At 39.3% G+C, this 25,048-nt stretch overlaps 2 protein-coding genes across 2 annotated transcripts in view; both read right to left on the reverse strand.

Annotated features, from left to right (window-relative positions):
• Nucleotides 1–2,375, reverse strand: part of LOC145343530 (low-density lipoprotein receptor-related protein 2-like) — a 104,802-nt gene extending 102,427 nt beyond the window's left edge. The window contains 1 exon segment of the mRNA XM_080189782.1: nucleotides 2,360–2,375. Within this exon segment, the coding sequence (XP_080045908.1) occupies nucleotides 2,360–2,375 (16 nt within the window).
• A 296-nt stretch (nucleotides 2,376–2,671) lies between these two features.
• Nucleotides 2,672–25,048, reverse strand: part of LOC145343531 (low-density lipoprotein receptor-related protein 2-like) — a 41,858-nt gene continuing 19,481 nt past the window's right edge. The window contains 26 exon segments of the mRNA XM_080189783.1: nucleotides 2,672–2,700; nucleotides 3,047–3,169; nucleotides 3,566–3,688; nucleotides 4,207–4,353; nucleotides 5,210–5,351; nucleotides 5,895–5,979; nucleotides 6,113–6,128; nucleotides 6,131–6,231; nucleotides 6,699–6,923; nucleotides 7,215–7,386; nucleotides 7,701–7,826; nucleotides 7,902–8,021; nucleotides 9,968–10,084; nucleotides 10,165–10,287; nucleotides 10,926–11,297; nucleotides 11,978–12,100; nucleotides 13,975–14,115; nucleotides 14,480–14,621; nucleotides 15,764–15,903; nucleotides 15,977–16,095; nucleotides 17,259–17,483; nucleotides 17,815–17,986; nucleotides 18,675–18,803; nucleotides 19,487–19,606; nucleotides 21,236–21,352; nucleotides 21,426–21,551. Coding sequence (XP_080045909.1) covers nucleotides 2,672–2,700; nucleotides 3,047–3,169; nucleotides 3,566–3,688; nucleotides 4,207–4,353; nucleotides 5,210–5,351; nucleotides 5,895–5,979; nucleotides 6,113–6,128; nucleotides 6,131–6,231; nucleotides 6,699–6,923; nucleotides 7,215–7,386; nucleotides 7,701–7,826; nucleotides 7,902–8,021; nucleotides 9,968–10,084; nucleotides 10,165–10,287; nucleotides 10,926–11,297; nucleotides 11,978–12,100; nucleotides 13,975–14,115; nucleotides 14,480–14,621; nucleotides 15,764–15,903; nucleotides 15,977–16,095; nucleotides 17,259–17,483; nucleotides 17,815–17,986; nucleotides 18,675–18,803; nucleotides 19,487–19,606; nucleotides 21,236–21,352; nucleotides 21,426–21,551 — 3,575 coding nt within the window.

A 25,048-nucleotide genomic window follows, 5' to 3' on the forward strand; every position in this document is an offset into this window, starting at 1 on the left:
AAAGCATTCCAACAAGCTTTGATTCTCAGCACATTGGATTGCCAAGCATCTTTGGATGTCCATGACTTCTAGCTTACTTTGTGTTGTGGTCCAAAGTGAATTTGTTCACATTTACACACATCATAATCCTGGTGTCAGTTTTGCCCAGTTAAGCTAATCTTGGTCTTAACCAGAAATAAGAAGAAAGGTGCTTCATCCTGCCACATACAAGCTGAGTGAACAGTTGAGACCTGACTATGGGACAGCATTTGTATCCTGCTAACGTTCCTACTTGATTTCCTACAGCTCAACCCATCTGTTAACAGCCAGTACCCTCAATGCCATGACTTTCAATCTTATGCAGGATTTATGCTCTGATATTTGTCCATCGAACTGCAAAGTAGTAATTAAGATAGACAGGCCTTACAAATTCAGGCTGGGTCACCATTCAGCTGAAATTTAAGGTGCTTAGACACACGGCCCAAAATTTTCAGGTTTCCTCATCTTCAAAATGAGGTGAGGTGTGTGATTTTCCAAAAAGGAAAATTTAGTTAGGGAATTTCTAATACTCTTCTCATCTTTAAATCCAAGGACCAGTGTTACTTTGTTAAAGTGCAATTATTTTCATAAATTAATTTGCTTTCATTAAATTAGTTCATGTCCCTGATTCAGTTAGTTGCCTTGGATGTATGGTGTGCTCTTGCCTGCCTCTGCTGTAAATATTCATTTACACAAGTTATATTCTGGTTAAGTGTCACAGACCTGAAACCTTAACCACTTCCTTCACAACACATACTACCTGACCAAGTATTTATATTTTCATTTTAGCATTCAATATTTGCTTGGTACTTGTATGTGGCATGAATGTTGCTTGCCACTGATCAGCCCAAGCTGGAATGTGTCCAAGTCTTGGCATGTAGGCATTAACAATCCAGCACCAAATTCAACTAAGAATGCACAAGCAGCTTCAGGCACACCTCAGGTGACAGGTCAACCTGGTGAAGCTACAACACCTGTACAAACTAAGCAGCACTGGATAGAGCTAAAGTGATCCAAGAACCAACAAATCAAGTCCTGCCACATTCTGTTGTGAATGTGATGGACAATAATGTATTGGGTGAGACAACACCACAAATATCCCATCTTCAAAATGAAGGAATCCCATGCAGTGCAAACAGTGCATTTGTAATAATCTTCAGCCAGGAGTGCAGAATGTATGATCTACGTTGGCCTCTTCCAGAGGTTCTCAGCATCACGAGAGGCCAGTTCAGTTCATTCATTTCATTCCACTGAAACAGTTAAAAGTACCATATACTGAAAAGGTTATGGGGCCCTAACAGCATTCCATTAGTACTGATGACTTGTGCTCCAGAACTAGCCTCATCCTTTTAGTAAGCTGTTCCAGTACAGCCACAACACTGGCATCTACCCAACAGTTTGGAAAGTTACCCAGGTATGTCCTCTGAACAAAAGGAGAAATCCAACTTGGCAATTACTACCCCAGTCTACTCTACCAAGAAAGCAACAGATAGGGTTGTTGGGTGTGCTGTCATGTAGCATTTGACCTGCACTCTGGTTTGCTACTTAGCTCCAGGCCTTAATCTAACCCTAGTTCAACCATGGACAAGGGCTGAATTCCAGAGGAGATATTAGAGTGACTGCTCTTGACATCAAGACACTCTAGGAAAACTGGAGTTCGTGGGAAATCACTTGGAGACAAAGCTAGCACAAAAAGATTGCGGCTGGTTAATTTCTGACCCGGAACATCACTGCAGGAGCGCCTCAGGAGTAGTGTCCTATGCTCAACCATCTTCAGTGCTTCAATGAGTTCCCTACCATATTAAAAAGGTCAGAAGGAGGCATTTAGCACCACCCATGACCCTTCAGATGCTGAAGCTGTTCAGGCCTATATGCCAAGACCTGGACATATTCAGGCTTGGCTGATCAGTGGCAAGCAACATTCATGCCATACAAGTACCAGGCAAAGACCAACTCCAGTGAGACAATCCAACTATCAGTCTTTGGTATTTCTATTGTTGATGGCACCCAGTTTGGGAAACAAAAGTTTATACCCTCCATCTTAGATGAAGTACATCACAGGAACAGGCTCTTCAACCCTCCAAGCCTGCACTGATCAACTAAAAACACCTTCCTTACAATCTCCCACTATTCATGTACCCATCCAGATGCCTCAAATGTTGCTAACGTGCCTGCTTCCACCACCTCTAGCTGCACATTCCAGGCACCTATCATTCTGCATGAAAAACCTTCACATATCTCCCTTAAACCTTCCCCCTCACCTTGAGGTTGTGCCCCCTTTAGAGGGAAGGCCAGTAGCACCCCAATCAGAAGGCTCCTTTGACTGGGGCCACTTTCTTACCAATCTGGGCCTCCATTCACCCTCTTGCAATCATCCTCCAGACATCCTCTACTCTTCCTGGATACCCTGCTACTTATCACTGCAGTTTGTGGGATGCAAATTCTCAGGCATGACACTGCAGTACCATGCCTGGATGGGTTTGAGAGCTGTCAGCCAAATGCAGACATAAAAGTCCTGCTTGCTGCCAGAAGTGTAAAGTTGCAACAGGCATGAGGAGCATTTTCCTGCCAACTTTCTGGCTAGGGTTGAAACACTCCCATCCTGAAAATTCAGGCTGTAGTTCCATTCCTCCACCACTGCTAAAGACTCCAATCACGTTGGTGCCAACAGTTCATCAAATCCTGGATGAATGGGAAATTTTAGCTAAGGAATAGGTAAAAACCCCTGCTCTTGATGCCAGTTCCAAGCAGCACCTTGGAGGTTTATAACCCAGGAGTTGATCTTAATTCCCAAAAACTGTTCATGTCCAAATTGTTGGCCTATTTGCCCTGCTTAGCACCTGTTACAAAAATCCTCATCTACATTTGTCAATTAGCTACTGTAACAAAAAGCTGAACCGTTCATTGCATTGGAAAAGTATGGTGTTAGCTGCCACAAGCCATCCATTGTGATTTTTTTCTTATTTCTAAAATAAGTTTTGCCAAATTTAGTCTAACAAGCATTTCCCATTGGTAGAGGCCACATTACCACAATTCTCCTCATCTCCACCGTTATCACAGTCCTTTTCACCATCACACTTCCAAGAGATGGGAATACATTGGGAAGATCCAGGGCCACAGCTGATTTCATGGAGGAGACAGGTTTTCACATCTGAAACAACAGTCCAAGTGCCAGATTATGAGATAGCTTAGAAGTACACAAATAGAAGCAGTTTAGTATGACTGGTTACATAGCTGCATTTTTCAATGATTACTAGTGTATTTCCACTACCAAATTGAATTTGTTTCTGCTACTAGAATTGAACCAGGGCACGAGTCATATTAATTTACTTACTGAACCGACTAAGTGTTGAATTTCACACTTTTCAGCTACTCATCTGAAATTTCTGTAGTATGTCACCTACTGATATTACTTTGCTGGAATATGTAAAAATTCCACTAGTTGATTTTAAGTATTGCCCCATAAATATCAGTGCAGGTGAATAAAGAGCCAGAAGCAATGAAATCATGGAAATATTTCCATTAGAGTAATCAACTGGATACTTACAACAGATTTCTTGACTTTCATCAGATCCATCTTTACAGTCTGCTTTGCCATCACACAGCCATCTTCTAGGTATACATTGTCCGTTGTGGCACACAAAGTCCGATTCCCTACAGGTCACGTTAACTAACGAATAGGAACAAGTGACACTTAATTCAGTAAAAGCCATACTATGCTATCATCTTGTCTACCTTAAAACAATGACAATTTTTGAACAGGTCAATTGCACAATTAAATTTAACATGCTGCTTTACTAGAAGTGATAAATGTAAAATTTACCTAAAGACAAGAGGGAGAAAGGGATGTGATAAAGTATGCACAAAAAAAGTGGAAATTCTGGGAATACTAAATACTAGTTTGCTCCGTCTTGTACTTCTGAATAGGACATGTCAGACTACCCACACATTAAAAAAGGTTGTGTTTTTTCAGAGTATAGCCATAAATTCACTAATGAGACCATTACTTTGCACAGGTATTACACCCAGATTTTATGCAGAAGAGTATAGATTAACCTTCAGAAATAAACATTTTCCATATTATCACCCCTACAAGACATCCTTAAGGCTGCAAGTCAATATCCCACTTGGTTTCTTTCCTTGAGAAAAAGATGGAGGGAAGTTATGCAAGAAAATTGCTGACTGTACCTGCCATACAATACTGTCCATCCACAAGCATCATTCCAGGGGGACACAGACAGGCAGATTTCTCTGAATAACTGTTGATTTGAGGTGCAGGCACACACATATATTCACAGCCTCCATTCTTTCCATTCACACTGCACCAGTTCCTTCCTGAAAAAGAAAGAAACCATTTTAAAAATATTTAGAATTTGAAGCATGAATTGCACCCCCCACCCCAACCAAAGATATTGCACATCAAAAGCTCAAAATCAAATTTCAATGCTGTTATAATTGAATCACAGATCCCAGATCAAGATGTTACTTTGTGTGCCATTTTAACAAAAAAATTGCTTTTCATTTAGTTACATTGTAACTCAATGATGTTACACCAACTCTTCAAATTTGTACCTTAAAACAAAAGTCAAAGAGGCAAATACTGATGTCGATTCCTCCTGCCCCATAAATTATGGGGCTATTTTGCCATTAACATGCCTTTAATGCCACCATCAGTACCTTTTGTACACTAATACTTTGTGTCCATGACATCTTGATTTATCCCCAACCTATTTTGCTCCATCCTTTTAAAGTATAAAATCCATCATATTTCTCCAGCTCTTAGCTGGAGAGAGAGAGAGAGAGAGAGAGAGAGAGAGAGAGAGAATGGCGATACCAGCACTGGACTGAGGTGGGCACAGTAAGAAGTCTCAACACCAGGTTCAGAGTCTCCGAAAGCTCAATTCTAAATAAACCCTGTTGGATTTTAACCTGGTGTTGGCTCCAGAGAGAGAGAGAGAGAGAGAGAGACTCTCAAGCCAAGACTTAACTCTCCACAGAAGCTGCCAGAGCTTTCCCAGCACTTTTTTTTTTATTTGCTTCTAGTATTGGTGAGACTGGCTAAGATTTTTGGCAATATAAGCCTGCAGCATGAAACTTAAAAAAACTACCCAATCTGTAGAAACCTCACTGCTCTTTAGCTGATGTACAACATTAATGTTGCTTTTTGTTTGTAAAAACAGTACAAGCTTGCCTGATAGCTGAATTAACTTGTGATAAATTATTAAATCTCGTGGTCCATTCAGATTAGAGACCAAAGTTAGCACATGTTGACCAGAGAACTTGTTGGCTTCGTGAATGGCTTCATTCTCCTCATCAATCCAGAAGGCACTATCCTGGAACGGAAAGAAAAAGTCTTTAGTTTGTGCTCCACGTTGTGCCAATTTAAAAGAACAATAGATGCAGCCTTTGCAAATTTAGATCAAAATTATTCATTCAGATCTTCAAAAGTAATTGAATGCAAATGGTCAGCCTCCAACTATCTAACCCCAACAGAATGGCCAAGGTGCATACACTTGCTAATAAATGCATCCAAGTCAGAATATTGAGAGAGAGTTAGGAACTACAGGTGGCAATAACTGTATTCATGCCAGTAAAATCTTCCAGAAAGTTTCAGACGTTCTGAATCAGGGTGTTAAGCAATGGCAGCCTTGTGTACATTCAGGAAAAGGGACTGTCTCAGTAATTTTTCATGTTCTGGAAGAGCAGTGTTTGAAACTGCTCTTATTTTTAGATCAGAATACATGCAACACTGGTATATTTGGCAGGAGCACTTTTCTGGGCATACGATTCAACACAATAGGGATTCTGAAATGTGATATCAAAACAGTACAGTGCGTCTGGCTATAAAAACCCTAATTTCAACACTTCCATCTCACCTGAAATATTGAGACAGCAAGTGGACGAGTAAGGAATTCTTGTGACTGCAGCACTGTTCTTCTATCCCGCCCATTTAGATCTACGCTGGATAACGTGTGCAACTTAGAGTCAACCCAATAGAGATGGCTTTTCACCAGATCTGGAGGCAAAGAAAGCATGGTCAGATTTCAGAAGGCAAAAAGCAGGTTTCAACAAATTATAAGTGTCATTAACTAACCGAGAGCAATGCCACTTGGCCATTGAATCTCATTGGCAACAAGGATTTGTCGATTCACACCATTCATTCCAGATTTTTCTATCTTTGCTGGTTCACCACAGTCTGACCAGTAAACAAACCTAATTAAAAAACAAAGGGAAGTCAAATGAATGGACTGCACAGTATAAATTAAACCATTATTGTTGCATATATTTAGGAAAATAGCTGGCCATCTAAATTTTGCAAAGCAATACCTCAAATTGACACTTGTGTTAGAAAGATCAGTTGAGCTTGCAAATCACATGCAGCGAGATAAGCATTAACCTATATTCAATTAGATCCATGGCTATTGAATCATTTTAGCATGATCATCATTTGAGACAGTGTATACAGCCTTCTACTGAAGTCAACATTCCCTCTAATTACAGCATGTACTTCCTATTTCCACGTGTTCATTTTCAATTCTACAATCACTTGATTTTCAGCATGCATGATGGCTGAAGGGCAATTTGTACTCAGTTTGTTGGGATAAACTCAGACCCCAAATTAAAGTTTCAGAACTTAAACAAAAAAACTACTAAAATTACAGAAGTTAGAACTACTGTACCCAGATAGTGGATCAACTTCAATGGCACCTGGCTCCTTTAAGTCTGTGTCAAACAAGATAGACCTTTTGGCTCCATCAAATGTTGCAATGGATATAGTTTTAGTACCACGATCAGTCCAGTAGAGATGCTTGTAAACCCAATCGACAGCAATTCCTGCAGGGATTTCTACATCTTTGACCACTATGGAATGGCCAGTTCTGTCTTCCCACTTATTCAGAGACATGCTAAAACAGGGTGAACAGTCAGGTTAGCTCGCACATTTCACTTTAACACAGTTCACTTCTCCAAAAGAAAATTAACAGCCTTAATTCAATATACGAAAATTAAACAGTTAGTGGTATTAGATTCAATTTGCAGTGCCAAACAAAAAGCAAATAAGTTGTCACAAAATGTCTAGTGTCCTGGATTAGAAGTTAAGCTGAAGTTTTACTCATCTAAATTTAAAACTTAAATTCTACATAAATAGCATGCAGGTTTTAGCATCAAGCTAGGATTTATGCACAATACTTCATTACCTGAAAATTGCCTGCTGGCTCAAGTCAGCCCAGAAGATTCTCTGTTCTGCAATATCTGCATCCAGTGCTACAGCATTTCTCAGCTGTACAGCTACCTGGGTGTACTCACGATGATGTAGTCCTAGCTTGCGGATGTCATGGCGATTTGCGAAGATCAAATAAGGCTCTTTTCCTATGTATATTAATAACTTTAAGAACCAGCTTGAAGAGCCAAAATGCAATTCAAAGACATTGACATTTAGAAGTAGTAAGTGCCAATAACTTGTACATAGTTGCAATAAATTTTCAACTACACACCAGAAATGCTATTCCCACTGTTTGAACTATACAGCTATATTGTTGAAGTGTGGCTGATTCCAAAAGGATCAAAAAAGGTAACATTCAACAAAATATGATATTCTTGAAAATTGGCTATGGGGATGGAAGCTTTAAATGCAAATTTAAGAAAGCTTATCATTTAATTTGCTAAATCTTCAGTTTACTTACCAACTGCTTTGCATGTGCCAGTCACTGGTTCCATGTGATATCCTTGGTGACATTCACACTTGTAGCTCCCTTCTAAATTGATACAAATTTGACTACAGGTTTCAGGAGTTTGACATTCATCAATGTCTGGGGAAAAAAAATAAAATTTTGTATCATTCAAGGTGACCATTTTCCATTAGCCTGTTTTATGATTCTACTTACCTACACAGGCCTTTGTGGTGGACAGTTGAAAACCTGAGGGACATTCACATTTGTAACCGATAACAAGATCGGTGCAGGTGTGAGAGCAGCCTCCATTGTTCACTAAACATTCGTTCACACCTACAAAGACAGTAAAATCCAGATGTCAGACCACCACTTTTCTAGAGTGTCTCCAGTACCAGCAGAATCATACTCCACAGCATCTTCCAAACTGTATCTGAATCAATTTGCTAATATCTTCAAACTGGAGGACTATACAAAACTGGATACAAGTGCAAATTTTAAATAGGCATTATTAATAATACAATGTGCAGCTGTAATGCAAGGCAAGGCAAGATATTTACAACAGGAGTTTGCAATGATCAATGTGGTTAAGAATTGTTGTAATTCAATACTAAGAGTTTGAATAATACTCAATACTTGAGCAATTAATATTCTATCACAGCTAGAATTGAGACTGATGTCAACCACAAAATTGTTCTGCCATCCTGCATGCCTGAAGCTCTGAAACAGAATTCAAGCAAATGCCCAAAAGTTAATCCAGGAGCAGAAGGATATTCTGAGCCATGGAAATTGAACAGTCTAAGATGAATGGTCAAAATTGAAAGCTGCCTAGAAGAATTAGCAAGCTGGAGTTTGAGAGATGTATCATGGCATTTAATTTACATTATATATGGGCAGCACAGCAGCCAGCATTGCTATTTCACAGCGCCAGGGACCTGAGTTCAATTTGTAGCTTGGGTTACTGTATGTGGAGTTTGCACATTGTCAGCGTGGGGGTGTACTAGTATCTCCCGCCCATTCTGAAAGACGTACTTGTTAAGTGCATTGACCTGAACAGGCACTGGACTTTGCAGTGAAGATTTTGTGAAATTCCCCTAGACACCAATGTTAATTTAAGCCTTACATGTAACTAAAATAACCTTTAACAAGCCACAACTATCTAGCAGAAGTGATATAAAATGGCTAAATAGGGAAGAATGCAATTAGGTCTGTGGTCAATGAATAAATTCAAAAAGGATAAACACTCAAAACTCGTGGATTTAACATACAAATTGAGGTGGCCACATAGCTTCTCGATCCTCATGAGGAAAAAAGCCTCCCTCAAATACTAGAGAGCCAATGGACCCAAAAAAGATTGGATGTGAAAATCATATGGGAGACAACAGGACTGAAAGTCAATAAATCCCCTGGACTTGATCTACATTCCAAAATGCCAAAAAAAGTTGGCTACATTAGTGCTCTAGAATAATTTAGAGATTGGAAGGCAGCAAATGTAATCCCACTATAAAAAGGTGGGGTAAAATACAGAAAGATAATCTGACTTGGGGAAATGCCAAAATCTATTAAAGGATATATTAAAAATAGATACAACAACAAGACACTTGATTAGTCAAAAGGGAAAGATTCAATTAACTGGGTCAGAATGCAACTAGCAGAACAGATGAGAGAAGTGGACATTTGCAAATATGGATTTTGAGGCACTTTGGCACAGGGGCCACACAGGAAATTAGCAAATAAACATTGGGGGGCGGGGGAAAGAGGGGAAAGTAGTGGCAGGTAGATAATGTACTGGCATGGATGAGGACATTTAAAAACAAAAGTGGAAATAAGCCACAAAAGAGGTTGACACTGACTAGTGGAATGCTGCAATCATTACTTGGGGCCAACTATTCACAAAAAAAAAATCAAATTTATGTGGGAAGTGCCAGTTTAAGCTTCAAAATGAAATTAGATCTTTTACACCATTAGAACTTGGGGAGGGCCATCTGTTTTGTGGGTACAGAGATCCCATGGCACTATTCCAGAGCAAAATCCTACTGTCAGGACTGATACTTATCCCCCAGGATTTTGATCATTGTCACGTCACAGCTAAGTTATACAAAGCTCTTTAACAGCAACATTTCTACATCACAGTGATTGCACATTTGACAGTTAAAGAACTTGCAAGATTTTGAATTCAAAAGGGAAGGAACATGGTCTACATCACAAGACAAAATTTTAATGAGTTAGCAGCATCAGATTCATTAAATATGAAGCCAATCATGCCTATAGTTTAAACTTACGGCATCCTTTAGGGGGTTCGTCACTCTTATCCATGCAGTCTGGATGGTGATTACACACTAGAGACACATTGATGCATTCCCCACTTTGACATCTGAAATCATCAAGTCCTGTACATTCTAATTGTAGAAGAGAACAAAGTAAATACTCTGAAATGACCCAAAACATTTGAAGTTATTTTGGCAAATTACAAACCTACCATTTTTGCAGACAGCTTCATCGCTGCCATTAGCACAGTCCCAAATTCCATTACATATTTTATTACCAGGGATACAGGCACCATCACCACATTTGAAATAACCTGGATTACATTTGCGAGGAGCTGAAATCAAAGATGGCCACCAAAAGTTTAATTCATAGCACTGGAATATTTAAACTTGTTATAAATATACTTGCAATGTTGAAGCTTCACTTGAAATTGCATTGCTGTTCCAAAATATTCAACTTGGCATTGACAATATCACATTTAAAAACAATAAGCATGTGACAAGCTTAGTGGACACAAGCAGTTCTGGATTGTCCTCAATCGTGACACATACAGAACTTTTAACAGGGGGCAACATAGTGGCAGTGGTTAACACTGCTGCCTCAGCATCAGGGACCACGGTTTGCTTCCTGGCTTAGGTCATTGGAGTTTGCACATTCTTCCCATGTCTGAAAGATGTGCAGCTTAGGTGCATTGGTCATGCTAAATTCTCCTGGAGTGTATCCAAACAGGCACCAGACTGTGGCGACTTGGGGATTTTCACAGTAACTTCATTGCAGTGTTAATGTAAGCCTATTTATCAGGAACAAATTTTAAGCAGCAGTGAAGTATTGGGTGCCTTTTAAACCTGTTCTGATGACAAAGGATCCTAAAAATGTAGAATATTCATTTGAAACATCCCTAGTGTAAATTAGAGGGCTCATCACAACTGAAATTTATATAAGAGGTGCATAGCATAAAAACAAATTACTTACGACAATTAACTTCATCACTCCCATCTTTACAGTCTACATCACCATCACAGCGCCATTTACTGTGAATGCATTCACCAGAATCACATGGAACATCACCAGGTGCACAAGTCACAGGAGGAAGACTGATGTGTCCACAGCGGTCTGGAGATTCATCAGACTGATCAGCACAATCTGCATTGCTGTCGCACACCCAATCCAAGGGAATGCACTGAGAATTATTGCACTGGAACTCATGTGGGTGACAAATAGATGGCACACAGTCCCTTTCATCACTTCCATCACTGCAGTCATCTTCCCCATTGCAGAGAAATGCTCTGGAAACACAATTGCCACTGGAGCAGGTAAACTCCCTGGGACTACAAGTAAGGTTGCCTGAAAAATATTTTATTCATAGTGTAGTTTAATGTTTATCACTCATCCCATAATGCATCCAAAAATTCTCCATGAATTCAAAAGCAAAATATCAGAATGTCAGCAGGTCTGCGCTTCTCTCCAGAGAGAATGTTTCAGTTGTGACATTTCACCAGTTCTGACTGGAACTGTTTCTTCAGAAGCTGCCAGACCAGGAGGATTCTCCAGTGGTAGAAGAACACCATCAACCAAAGATGGATTTAGCCCAAGTAAAAAAAATTGCTCCTATTTCAGATAATGAATTATTTCAACCAACAGGCGCTGCTTTTCCAAGAGGATCTGACAGCAGTAGATATTAGATTAGTTTGACGTGTTTACCTGCAAAGGTCTGAGCATTTGACAAAAGTGACTAGCATCAAAATTTACCAACTGTAACTTCTAAGATTAGTATTTTCATTGCCAGTACCGAGCAATAGCCTGGGCTACAATTAAATTGAGTTCTTCAAGCCTACCTTCAATTAAAATTCAAACCATATCAACTGACATTGGCCATGCTAAATTCTCCCTCAGTGGTGCCTGTTCAGATAGAGTGTAGTGGCTAGGCAATTTTCACAGCAACTTCATTGCATTCTCTTTCCCATCTTCCCTGGACTATTTGACTGCTTGCAAACCATGTTTAAATCTTGCCATTATTAACCTACCACAGTTCTCTTCATCACTGCCACTTGCACAGTCCTTTTCTCCATCACATTTCCAATTTGCAGGAATACACTGAAGAGATCCAGGGCCACAGCTGATTTCATTCATATGACAGGTTCTGGTGTCTGAAATAGAAGGTTTTAAAATAAACAGCTATTCCAGAATCTCATTTCTCAAACAGATTAAGAACTACAGTAAAAAGGATTTGCTCCAAGGTAGTCAAAGACATCACATTTGAGTATGCAGAAGCATGTATAGACCCAGACTTGTGCTAGAGTGCAACATATCCATCCATTTATACCACAACTAACTTTGGTCATGCAACATTAAAACTTTAGGCCAGCACCATGGCTGTGGATTTGCTAATAGTTAAAAATAGGCAGTGAATCAGTGAGCATTTTATATGCTGTCCAGTTTCAGCTCTTGATTCCCCATTACCACCTTTTTTCACCTGATCTAGTGAGGTAACTTACAAACAAAATAAATTTTAATGTTTGCATCCATCTTTCTGCCCATTAAATTACAAGTGTGTGAACAATTCAACTGTTTGACCAAGAAGAGTTAGGAGTCCAATAGGTAAAATTCAGTGCAGCCAACAGATTTTTCATTGTACTGCAGATGGCACTTTAATAACTTGATCTGCTAATCTCTTATGAAAGTCCCAGTCAAATGCAATGTATAGAAAGGAAACTAGTTGTGGAAGCTGTACTAGTATTTTTTGCTTAAGAAAGAGATTGACTGTTGCAGTTGAACTGCCAACACAAGATATTTAGAACAGGCATCTGGGGCTTCATCAGATCCATCTTTGCAGTCAGCATCTCCATCACACTGCCACTTACTAGGCATTGTCCATCATGACAAGTCAGATTCTTGACATGGAGCATTAATTGTCAGGGAAAATAAGACTACAGTCTTTGACTACTGCTAATTCAAGACACACGGCCAAGTTGAACATTTAGTATGCAAGAACCCTCACCCCTCCATTTAGCCATTATGCTGAATGGCAGCCAGCGGAGTCTAAGTGAAGAGTCAGTTATTTCCTTAGTGTGCCCTGGAAAAATTCATTCAAAAAAAAAAGGGTCATGAACATGTCCAGTCATGATGTCTTTAAGTACCAGGCAAATTGGTGAAACTGCTACAGATTGTGATGACAAGGATGGGTAAATACTGATGAACTAAATTGCTCCCAGTGGGTTAGCTGTTAAGATTGCAGCAATTTGGGCTGGATTACATAAAGCCTGAACTTCAAATGATTTGTCACATGATCTTATTGTCTAAAGAGCTCTTGCTGACTTATACTGGCTTTGACCAATACAAAGCACTCCACCCACTTCCAGGTTGGCACAATGTACAACTCACTCCAATTCTGTAACTGTGGGATTCCAGGTCCATCTATTTTCACTTTTCTTAACATAGTGCTCCCAGAATACTTTATTGGGCATCCTTTTTCACATTTCCTCTTCATACTATCCCCTCTCTCAAAAAAAAATCCTTTGGGGAAAACTTGTAGACAAGGGGAAGCAGTACACAAAAGAGCATTTATTATTTGCTTAATATGCATTTTTACTCTAAATATGACTTGCATATCAGATCTATTTGAAGCCTCCTATATGTCCAACTATTCAGATAGACAGACTTCATCACCCCACTTGAACTTAGCTATTGGATCAACTACCAGCAGCATCCAAAAGCAAATACCACAAAAAAAACACTACTGGAACTAATGCACAAAAGGAGGCACAATGCAAGTATAATGACATTCCAACTATGGCTTTATGCAGATTAGTGATTGATAGTGTGTAGTCAGATTGCTGCATGCAATCTCAAGGCCTTGGGTAATTTTTCTATCCTTCATGCAAAGGTGATTGCCTAGTCTATGATTTTACAAAATAGATCAAAATCTTCAATCACAGTCTAAACATGTTACATTCTCACTTATAGCAAAGTCTCACCTCCCCTCCCCCCCAACCCCTGAACAAACCTCAAAACCAATATTTACCAAATTCGCAGTGTTCATTCTTCATCTTGATTCCAGATGGACACACGCAAGTATATTTTGGCAGCTGATTAATCTGTGGGCCAGGGAGACACAGGTATTCACAGCCTCCGTTTTTCAACTTCTCATTGCACCAGTTTATGCCTGTTGAAACCAAATAAATTTGTCAGTACTGGAAACAAATCAAGGCCAGTGGCCCAAGATCAAATGAAAACCCAAACTTACTATTTGAAACATTCAAAATTTCACAGTAGTCATTGTGCATTGAGATCATGGACTTGAGCACAAACAAAATATCCAGTGACTAATCCAAATGTGGACAAAATGATTGCTGTGGAAGGCAAAGATATTCATACTATATCTATAGATAGAACTATTACTGTTCTATAACAAAGTGGAATTTACTGACCTCCAACTATTGGAAATCCACATGCTAGCAGTTAGGCACATCTACCCTACAGAGTAATGCAAAGCCAATAACATTAAAAGTAGATGTTTGATTTCCTACCTGATGGCTGCATTAAAGTGTGGTAAATAATGATATCTTGAGGTTGATGAAGATTGGAAACCAAAGCCGTCACATCTGCTCCTGTATACTTGTTGGCTGCATAAATGGTTTTGCTTACTTCATCAGACCAGAATACATGATCCTGAAACAATGGGAACACAATTTATCAGGAAATAACTTGGCATTCTTTGCAAGATGTCTTGTGCCTACTACAATAAAAAGTCCTGAAGACAAAGTGGCTCATTAGTTGAGATAACAAAAACAAATTTGAGTTACACATCTCTGGTATTCTCTCATATCTCTTGCTTATATGTAGGCCATAAATCCCATCTCTCCTCTCCCCACGAGGAGCCTGGCTAGCAGAGTGCTACCAATCTTTCAACCCTGTCCATCTCTACCTGAGATGGTTCAACGTACTGAAACTTATACTTCAAAGCTACAGATACTAAATCATTCATTCTGATCCACTGTTCAGTCCTTTAGGAAAATTCTCCTATTGTCAACATTTCACCACCCATATTTTGGATAATCAGAAACACTGCGACTAAACCACTGGTCAGCCATAGTAAAAAGTACACCTTAATTGAATTGTGCCCAATTGGAGCATGGCTTTAGATAATAAAGCAAAGTGTGTGCCACTCAGCTCGCAATCAAGAATAGATCAGTCTCAGTACAAAGGTGAAAGTCAAACTCAATTTTGGCTCCAGCCTCAATTCATAATTTTCTTTTCAATTGTAGGTGCTACAACCCTAGGACTATCAAATTTTTTTTTTTTAAAAAAAAGTGTTGAAAACAGAAGCTCCAAGCACTTGGCAAATTAACAAAAAAATTAAGCCATTGACAAAACATTACACAATTAGATTACATCATAAAGCTGTCAGTTAGACAGTCTTCTCCTCCCACATTTTGCAACAGTCTGGGTTCTCAGCCAGCAGTCAGGGTACAGGCTCCTACTGGCACCCTTAACCAGGCCACAAAAATTAGGGGCTCTTGGGAATGGACCAAAAATATAGAACATGCAGAATACCACTGGGGCATTGTCTTTTGGTTTAAGGCAGCATGGCAAGGAATTACTCTTGCTTGGGTACATATTGAACAGCTTGCTAATTATTTTAGCCCAGGATAAAATTTTCCAAATATGACTGGGTTGTGATAACCACATGAGATTCAGACAAACGTGCTCTCAAGAAGTAATGATTCAAAATAAATCGCTGAATTGTAGATATCCTCAAAAACCCAACTGTGCACTCAAAGCAAAATATAGCTATTGTTAAATGACATTACCTCAAATACTGAAACAGCACAAGGATGAGCAAGGAATTCATGTGAATAAAGGACTGTTCTTCTGCCTTGTCCATTTAAGTCTACACTGGACAACATGTGCAGTTTTGAGTCAACCCAATAGAGTTGGTTCTTCACAAGATCTGTGAAAAAAATTGGAATTATTAACCAAGCTCAATAAAAAAAGAAAAAGGGAAAATTTACTTGCCCACTTACCAAGTGCAATACCATTTGGTGACTGAATCTCTCTGGTAACCAGAAGTTGCCTATGGACACCATTCATTCCTGCTTTTTCTATCACAGCTGGTTCACCCAGATCAGACCAGTAAATAAATCTTTGAAAAGCAATGGAGACTGGATTAGTCAAAAGGCCATCAAGAGGAATCTCAACACAAATGGATTTTAAATACTCTAGCATAGAAGTATAAACTGAAGGTTCTATGAACCCCCCTAGAGATCAAATCAAGTGAATTTGCCAACCTAACCCAGATAGGGTTTTAACTAGAACAGACAGACAATTCCATCATTAGAAATCTCAATTAGTAGATACAAGGATCTTGTCAGGCAAAGTGGCAGCAATTTCAGCCATAAAAAAATCTAAGACAATTCCAGCTCCATTTAATCAATGAATCATTCTCATCCAATAGTAGCTCCTACTCAAACCACATGTATTCATCTAGAACCTTCTCAGGCTTACTATTGGATTTTGCTGCATGGATCCACTAGAATCCCCTGTATCTGAATATTTAATAATTGTCTAGCACCCTGTATGGTCAATTCTGGTCACTCAAATTTAAAAAAGTTAGCTCAAACAGTGGCAGCAACTTTGTATTTGCTTAGGGGCTACTCCTAGACCCAGCCTTGGTATTTATTCTCCTCCTTCAAAGTCACCACCCACCCACACAACCTGGTCACTAGGGCTCACTGCATCACTCAAACTCCAGAAAATTAGATTATTAGAGAATTGAACACTCAGGCATCCAATGCTAGTACCAAGGCTAGTTTGGTTGGTTTCAATAACTTCCAAAGCATAACAGAAAAACACACCTTTTACTTAAGGCACATTTTGCAACTCCTACTTCAGCTGGTCTGGGTTTTGGGGAAAAAAAGCACTCCCACCAGTGAATGGTCATCCAATAATTGTTCCCCCACCCCCCACAAAGACAGCTCAAACTTCACTGATGACTGCTACACTTTTCCCCCCCTTCATTGAAGGAACAAGGTTATTGTTCCCTCCTCTATTGTCAAGTTTTGATCAATGAGAGGTTACCTGAAGAAATAACAATAACAATTCAAAACTGGAGAGAATTATCCAGCTGATCCAAGCACTATTGTTTTTTGCATATAAAGCACTCACACCCCTAGTTTTTCCACAAGAGATTAGCCTATTTCACACCCAATTCACTCGCCATCCCAAGACAAACCCAGAGATTTGAACATTATAGAAGTATTTTACAAGTGCCAAGTGGCTTCAGTGGCAGGTAAAAAAATTCAGTACCCAGTTAGTGGATTGACTGCCACAGAAGCTGGTTCCCTCAAGTCTGTGTCAAAGAGGATCTTTCTTTCAGTTCCATTAAATGTAGCCACAGAGATAGTTTTAGCACCACGATCTGTCCAATAAATATGCTTGTAGATCCAATCCACTGCAATCCCCACAGGAATTGCAACATCCTTGATAACTTGAGAAATACTGGTTTTACTTTTCTTTTCATACATGAACATACTAAGGAAAGAAAAGAATACCATTGTTACATCAACTAACCTAAATGTGAGCTTTAGAAGCTGGAAATGCTTACTACCAAAGCCAAGTTGAAATTTATCAATCCTCTTCAACATACATACAATAAGGGTAGCTGAAGTTCAGATATAGACTGACAGTCAGATTAATAGTGACTAGTTCTAACTGAAGTTATGGGATCAAGTCAAAACCTTCATGCAGTTAAACAAAATCAGCTTTATTCTTGTTAAGAATATTTTACCCAAAAACAGTACCATCTAGCAAAAAAGTTCAGTTTCAGTACTGTAACCACCAGTATTGCTTCTTGTTTCATTACCTGAAAATTGCTTGCTGCCCCAAGTCAGCCCAGAAGATTCTCTGTTCAGCAATGTCAGCACCCAATGCGACAGCATTTCTCAGCTGTGCAGCTACCTGGGTGTACTCGTGGTGATGCAGTCCTAGCTTTCGGATGTCATGACGATTAGTAAAGATTAAATAAGGCTCTTTGCCTAGGAAAAGATAGTATTTACACAGTTCAGTAGTGTACACTAAATTTCCTTGCTCAAACAGCCCAATAGACCATATTAAGGACATGGTTACATCTAGGGCCTGAAGTTAACTCAAACAGCTCGAGGCCCCCAAATTCATGGCAACCAGAATTTCAGATTAAATTCCATGCAGTGCCATCTAGCTTTACCAAGGCCACATGTCCCAAATAGCAACACTGGGCAAGTCAGTGTTGATAAAGCACATTAGAGATGACACTATCAAAACCCTTCACATGTCAATAACAAGCTTGGATCCAAATACTCAGCTTCTTGGTCTGGTATTAAACTCAGATTTGTTAATTTCAATATTAACTGAAAACGAGTAGTAGTGAGGTGTTGCTTTGTGTTCAAGCTAGGAGTGGAAATAACAAATTTTTCCAAAATACACAATCAGGGAGGTAAGATTCACCATCCATTTTTGGTGATGTATCCAAGGTGCAGCAACAAAATTAGAAGCAACAAAAACTTTGCATCAACATGACTCAAAAAGAACATGCTTGCTACTTTTGATAATTTCTTTACCCTAGTCTTCCAAACATCTTCAATTTTCCACTTGGGATATCACAAATTACTCAAGTACAAGAAAGCAGCACCACCACATTTTAACAAACTAAACATCAAGCTGGGAAGTCATTTTTGTTCCATTTACCTCCAACTGCCTTGCAAATGTGATTCGTTGCATCCATGCGATATCCTGCAAAGCATGCACATTCAAAGCTTCCGTTTATATTAATGCAAATTTGACTGCAGGCACCAGGATCCTGACATTCATCAATATCTATAAAAAATTCAAATACTCAAGGTTTTAGGCAAATGAGGCAGAAATTTTGCTCAGACTTCCAACTAGTTAATCTGAGCTGATTTCAAAATCAGAGTCTAATCAATACACAGATGGTTCCAGAAAGCAACTGTCCCTACCTCAATCTTCAGGAGGCTTACCCAGAGATCAGTGCAATTGTAATCTACCTTGTCAGGACATGCCCTAAATCTGGCCACCTTTGACAAAAATATTGGTGCACAGCCTTCTTGAAATAATGCAACCCATAAGAGATGGTACTCCCAAAAAAGTGTTTTAGGTAGGGAGTGCCAGTTTTAACCTAGTGAAGATACATGTATAATTCTGACTTGCACATTACCTAGGTACTATGCCAGCAAGTGGAGCAAAAAAAAACCAACTTGCCCAAGAGGTCTTGGCAAGTAGACCATGTGTACTATAGACAAATAAGGTGTAGTGGAGGCCTTAAAATTAATGACCATGGAGTCCTTACATTCAACTTGCTTGGGTAGCTACACCATTTGTGGTCAGTTGACTTCCTGGGTGTTGAAGATGGAAGATCAATGGCAATACCACTAAATATGTAGATGGTTGTAAATCCTTTGCCTGGCATTTGGATAGTTAGAGCATCTTCATTCTCTCTCCATGAAATTTTGCTCAGGATTATATGTCAGCAAGTCACTTACCTTCACAGGCTGTTCCATTAATCAACTCAAAGCCAGCAGGACAGTCACATTCATAACCAATCACAAGATCTCTGCAGATGTGAGGGCAACCTCCATTGTTCACTAAGCATTCATTTAGGTCTGTACAGAGAAAGAAAGAATGAATGCTTTATAAATATGGAACTAGAATACTTGCAGTTTGATTTATTGATTCTGCATAGTGAGGGGGACATCTTTAGTCCAGAATTCATTGTAGCACTATATTTAAGCACTCTGCCAAAAAAAGTTAGCAAAGGAAATTTTATGTAAACCTACATGTTTCATATAAAATGGAGTAATGGAGTGTTGCAAAACAAAGTTATCCAAGCAGAACATTAAGGATTTTTGTAACAATGATAATTAAGTATATGACCAGCTATATTTAAACTGCTCAATAGCAACTAATTCTGGGTTCCAAAGAGTTTGAAAATTTAATTGAGAATGAGTATGTTATGACTGCATTACTTTAGGTTTCAAGTCCAGATAGTACATGAAGTGAAGCTTAGTTCTCATCAAGGCACTTGACTTCATAGCATGGGAAGGAGTGTAATAAGCAGGCCAACTTAGTTAAATTACTCTCCATTTCAACATTAAAGTTACACCAATTGTGGAACTCCCCACACAATTTGTGGGGTCTAAAATGGCCTGGATTGTGAAATGTGCATCTAATTTAGTTCAAGGCACCTGTCAAGTCCTGACATTCCAAACAATTACCATAATCTAGGTTGTGTGGAAACTCAAATGTACTCTCCAGTATAATGAGGTTCACAATCTCCAGTTTGCCAATGTTAAAATTCATTTCATACATTGAACAATGGAGGCCCAAGATCACGTCTTGGAGTGGTGCAAGAATAAGACAGAATAAGACAAAATAAGACAAGTGACAAAAGTAGGTTTAAACTATAGTATAAAGGCAAAAAAAGTATGATGCAGAGGGGGTCAGGGAAGGAAATCAGTTAACATAGCTGTAACCCCACTGCCAAAAATGATGGCTTGCACCAAGTCAAGAATGTAAAAATTCTGTTTTTAAGAGCTGGATTAGATTAGAGAAAGGGAAGGATGGAGGGTCAAAGTCTATAAAAGGCAAAAATTGTGTTGGGAGCAGGAAGCCAAATGCAAAAAAAAAGTGAGAACAGGAACAAAAGATGGTGCTGCAGAGCTTTGAATGTGCCAAGAGCGAGGGACAAGCATTGTAATGTCACGAGGCAAGAGAAGACTCTGCTGACGGATTGTACTAGGGACTTACAGGATTAAATACTGAAGGCAAGCAAGTGCTCAGGCAGTGGAAAGAATGTCAAAAGTCAGAAATTCTGCTTATGGCTGAACAGAATGTGAAGGTTGTGAACCTGAGGCAATAATATATCAGGACAGTAGTTAGACCAGCACAGGTTGTGGTCGAAGCTACCAAGATGGAGTATTATAAGCTCAAGAGGAGGGTAGAGGCTTGATAGAGTGGAAGATATTAATGTGAATTCTTCATATTTTTAGATATTGCCAAAGGATAAAAGTGATAATGACACAGTGAAGAAAATACATTGCCAGTGATGCTCTGATGAATGGTATAGCCAAGTGCAGAATAAACTTGATTTGGACAAGAGGAGCAGTTTCATCAGTGCAAAGGATTTGGGGGGTGGGGGGGAAGAAAGAGGAAGATTTAAGCACCATGGTTGAGATGAATATAGGAGTAAATTAAATTTAGTTTTCAAATTAAAAAGCCATAAATACACTTACAACAATATTTGAGGGGCTCATCACTCCAGTCCTTGCAATCCTGATGCCGATCACATACTTGGTCTTTAGCTATGCATTCTCCACTTTGACATTTGAAGTTATTTGGCCCTGTACATTCTAGGGACAGAGAAAGTCAGGTTAGTGACTTGGAAATGGCAACTTAATTCTTATCCAGTGGACAGATACTTACCATTCTTACAGTTCAACTCATCACTGCCATCAATGCAGTCTTTAAACCCATTGCATTGCTTGTCTGCAGGAATGCAACTACCATTGCCACATGGAAAGTAATGCGGTGGACATGTTGGATGAGGAGCTGAAAAATCAGATGACATTTGATTTACTGAAGAGCTTGACATACACACACTGGCCCAACTTGTCCATGCCACCCAGTTGTTAAAACCACCAAGCTAATTACCCACATCCCTCTTACCCATGTAACTATCCAAATGCTTTAAAAAAGACAATTATACCTGCCTCTGGCAGCTCATTTCAGACACTCACCACCCAATGAAAATTGCTCCTCTGGATCCTTAAACCTATGTCCATAGTTTTAGGCTCTCCTACCTTTAGGAAAAGATGTTGACTATCTACTTATGTCCTGCATGTTATAGTCCTCTAGAAAAATCACCTTGGAAATCTCAGGATAGGCTGAGTGAAAAGGCACAGCTCCTTCTCCCCAATACATTGACTTAATGAGCAAGTTGAGCTATCCTCTTGAAATAGCTTATCAACACCTCACCATTAATACCATTGGATTTGTTGCATGAGAAAAATTAAAATAGAAGGTGGAACTGAACTTTTAGAGGAATGCACATAACTATTAGAAAATACTGCTATTAAAAAGTTAAGCATAAATTAGAACATAGCTAACAAACGATTGGTTATTAAGTTTTGCTCATTGTACACCATCTACTTTGCATCAAGACCAAATACTAAACAACTGAAACTGCATACACTTGCACATGCAAAGTAATCAGCAATGCAAGCACATTTAAAAAAAAACAGGATTTGTAAACACCAAATTTCCATCACAAGTGTCAGGGCATCATCCAATATAGAGATGGGTTCTGTTTGTCAGAAAAGCAGCAATGGCAGTTCAGGATCATTGACCAACCCCTGATATTTGCTCATCTATAATACTTGGTAGGAACAGGGCTTTTTTTTTAAGAAAACTGGTTACATCATCTACAGCATAGACAACAGCAAGTTCCAGAGCAGCCATTACTAATGGGTAATTGTAGATTAGATCCAATCCAATTGGTATGGTATGTCATGTCATGTCATGTCCTCAAGTGCTCTACATTCTACCAGACGTGCTGCCATTGTGTTATAAAGAGGCTTAGAGATGGAAAAAAAAAGGAATTTCTCCCCCTACCTAACCAGCTATATTCAGTTTATTTACACATTTGCTAGTCAATTCAATTAATTATTCCAGCCATTTGGTTTTGCAGAAACCAAATCAGCCAGGTGATTGAAGATTTATTAGGAGTGCTTTTTGGGAATAGTGATCATAATTCCACAAGTTAAAAAAGGTGCTTGTGGATAAGGACAAGAGTGGTCCTTTGGACAGAGGGTAGTCAGAGGAAGGATTGGTCCACTCAAGGATAGCAGAGGGAAACTATACATGGAACAAGGAAATGGGCAAGGTTTTAAAATGAATACTTTGCCTCGGTATTCACCAAAGAGAGGGATTTGATGGATGAGGAGCCTCAGGTAGGGTGTGTCGATATTCCAGGTCATGTCAATATCAAAAAATATTTTGGTTGTCTTAAAGCATTAAAGTAGATAAGTCCCCAGGGCCCAACAGGATCTACCCCAGAATACTGAGGGAGGCAAGGGCAGAAATTGCTGGACCCTTGACAGAAATCTTTGTTTCCTCACTGGCTCTCTAGGATGTCACCTGTAGCCAATGTTGTTCCATTGTTTAAGGGCAGCAGGATAATCTGGGAAGTTTAGGTCAGTAAGCCTCAAGGTCAGTGGTAGGGAAATTGGAAAACATTCTCAAGGACAGGATTTACTCACATTCGGAAACAATGGACTCTGGGTGATAGACAACATGTTTGTGTAAAGGGGAGGTTGTGCCTCACTAACCTGATTGAGTTTTGAGAAAAGTAACAAAGATGATAAATGAGATGACAAAGGCAGTGGATGTAGTAAACATTGACTTCAGTAAAACCTTTGACAAGGTACAAAAAAAAGGTGAAGTCACATAGGATCAGAGAGCTGGCAATATGGATACAGAAGCTGATTTGATTAGCAAGTTTGCAGACAACACAAAAATTGGTGACGTTGCAAATAGTGAAGATGATTCAGCAAGATATGGACCAGTTGGAGAAATGACAGCTTAACCTGAATAATGAATTTTGGAAAGTTCAATGCATGTAGGAATTATACAGTAATGATAGAATCCTTTGGAATATTGACAGGCAGATCTGGGTGTACAATGTCCACTGATCAAAGTGGCAATGCAGGTGGATAAGGTAGTCAAGAAACATGGCATGCTTACCTTCACCAGTCAGGGCGTTGAATATAAAAACTGGTAGGTCATATTGCAGCTGTACAGAACAAGTTAAACTTAATTTAGAATGTGCACACAATTCTGGTCACCACACTACTGAAAGGATGTGGATGCTGGAGAGGATAGAGGTGGTTTACCAGGATGTTATCTGGTCTGAAGGGTATTAGCTATGAGAGGTGACCTGGTGGAGGTCAACAAGGTTTGAATGGATAGTCAGATGTGGTTTCCTAGGGTAGAAAAATCAAGTACTGGGGACATATGTTTAAAGGCACATGGGGAAAGTTTAGAAATATATGAGAGAGACAAGTTTTTTTTAAAAAAATATGCACACAGGTGAATGTCTGCTGCCTGGGGAGTGGTGGCAGCAGCTACAATAGCAGCATTTAAGAGGGAAACTAGATGAATATGTGAACAAAATGATAAAGGATACAGACTCCATAAGTGCATACTACTTTAGTTAGACAGGCATCATGATTGGCACAGGGTTGGAGGACCAAAAAGGGCCTGTTCTTACGCTATACTCCATTAACCAAACCATCTCTGCAAAGTGGAAGCCACAACTTTGTAAGTTGGTGAAGGAGGGGCTTCAGTGTGCACGCACTGTCAGATATTTATATATAGTGTTGATGTGGAAATTCAATTGGAAATAGTTGTTCACTAGGTCAATTAGTTTTGATGAATCCAAATTCTCCTGGGCCAAAATGTTTCCTGAAATGTTCTTTTCCCCAGGGTCCAAAACAAGAGGGCATAGGTTTTAGGGGGGGGGGGGAGGAATTTAAAAGAAAAAGAGGGACCCGAGGGCGGTGCATATATGGAATAAGCTGGTGGAGGCAGGTACAATTACAAATCACAAGACATTTGGACAGGTACGTGGATAAGGAAGGTTTAGGAGGGATATGGGGCAAATGGGACTAGTTCAGTTTAGGAGACCTGGTCAGCATGACTAGTTGGGATAAAAAAGGGCTGTTTCTACACCATACCTGTATGACTCAAGATGGAGGAGGAGTTCATGATTACTGGAATACCCTGAAGCTTTTGCTTCAGGCAAAAACTGTAAAAAAGGAGAGTTAAAGAGTAACAGCTTCTAGGAGGGGATTCCATATATGGAGAATATCAATATTTAACATTGTCATACAAGCATTCATTACCTGGAACCATCTGCCCAAGGTAGCTGATGAATTTGGAATGTGAGAAACTATTACCTGGACACATTTGACTATTCAAAAAGCTGTGTAGAGAAACAAACTTCTGCCCACACAGCTCTAATGCATTTTAGAGAAAGACATTTTCTG

This window comes from Carcharhinus amblyrhynchos, chromosome 5 (genome assembly GCF_965287045.1).
Source record: "Carcharhinus amblyrhynchos chromosome 5, sCarAmb.v2.hapA, whole genome shotgun sequence".
Taxonomy (NCBI): domain Eukaryota; kingdom Metazoa; phylum Chordata; class Chondrichthyes; order Carcharhiniformes; family Carcharhinidae; genus Carcharhinus; species Carcharhinus amblyrhynchos.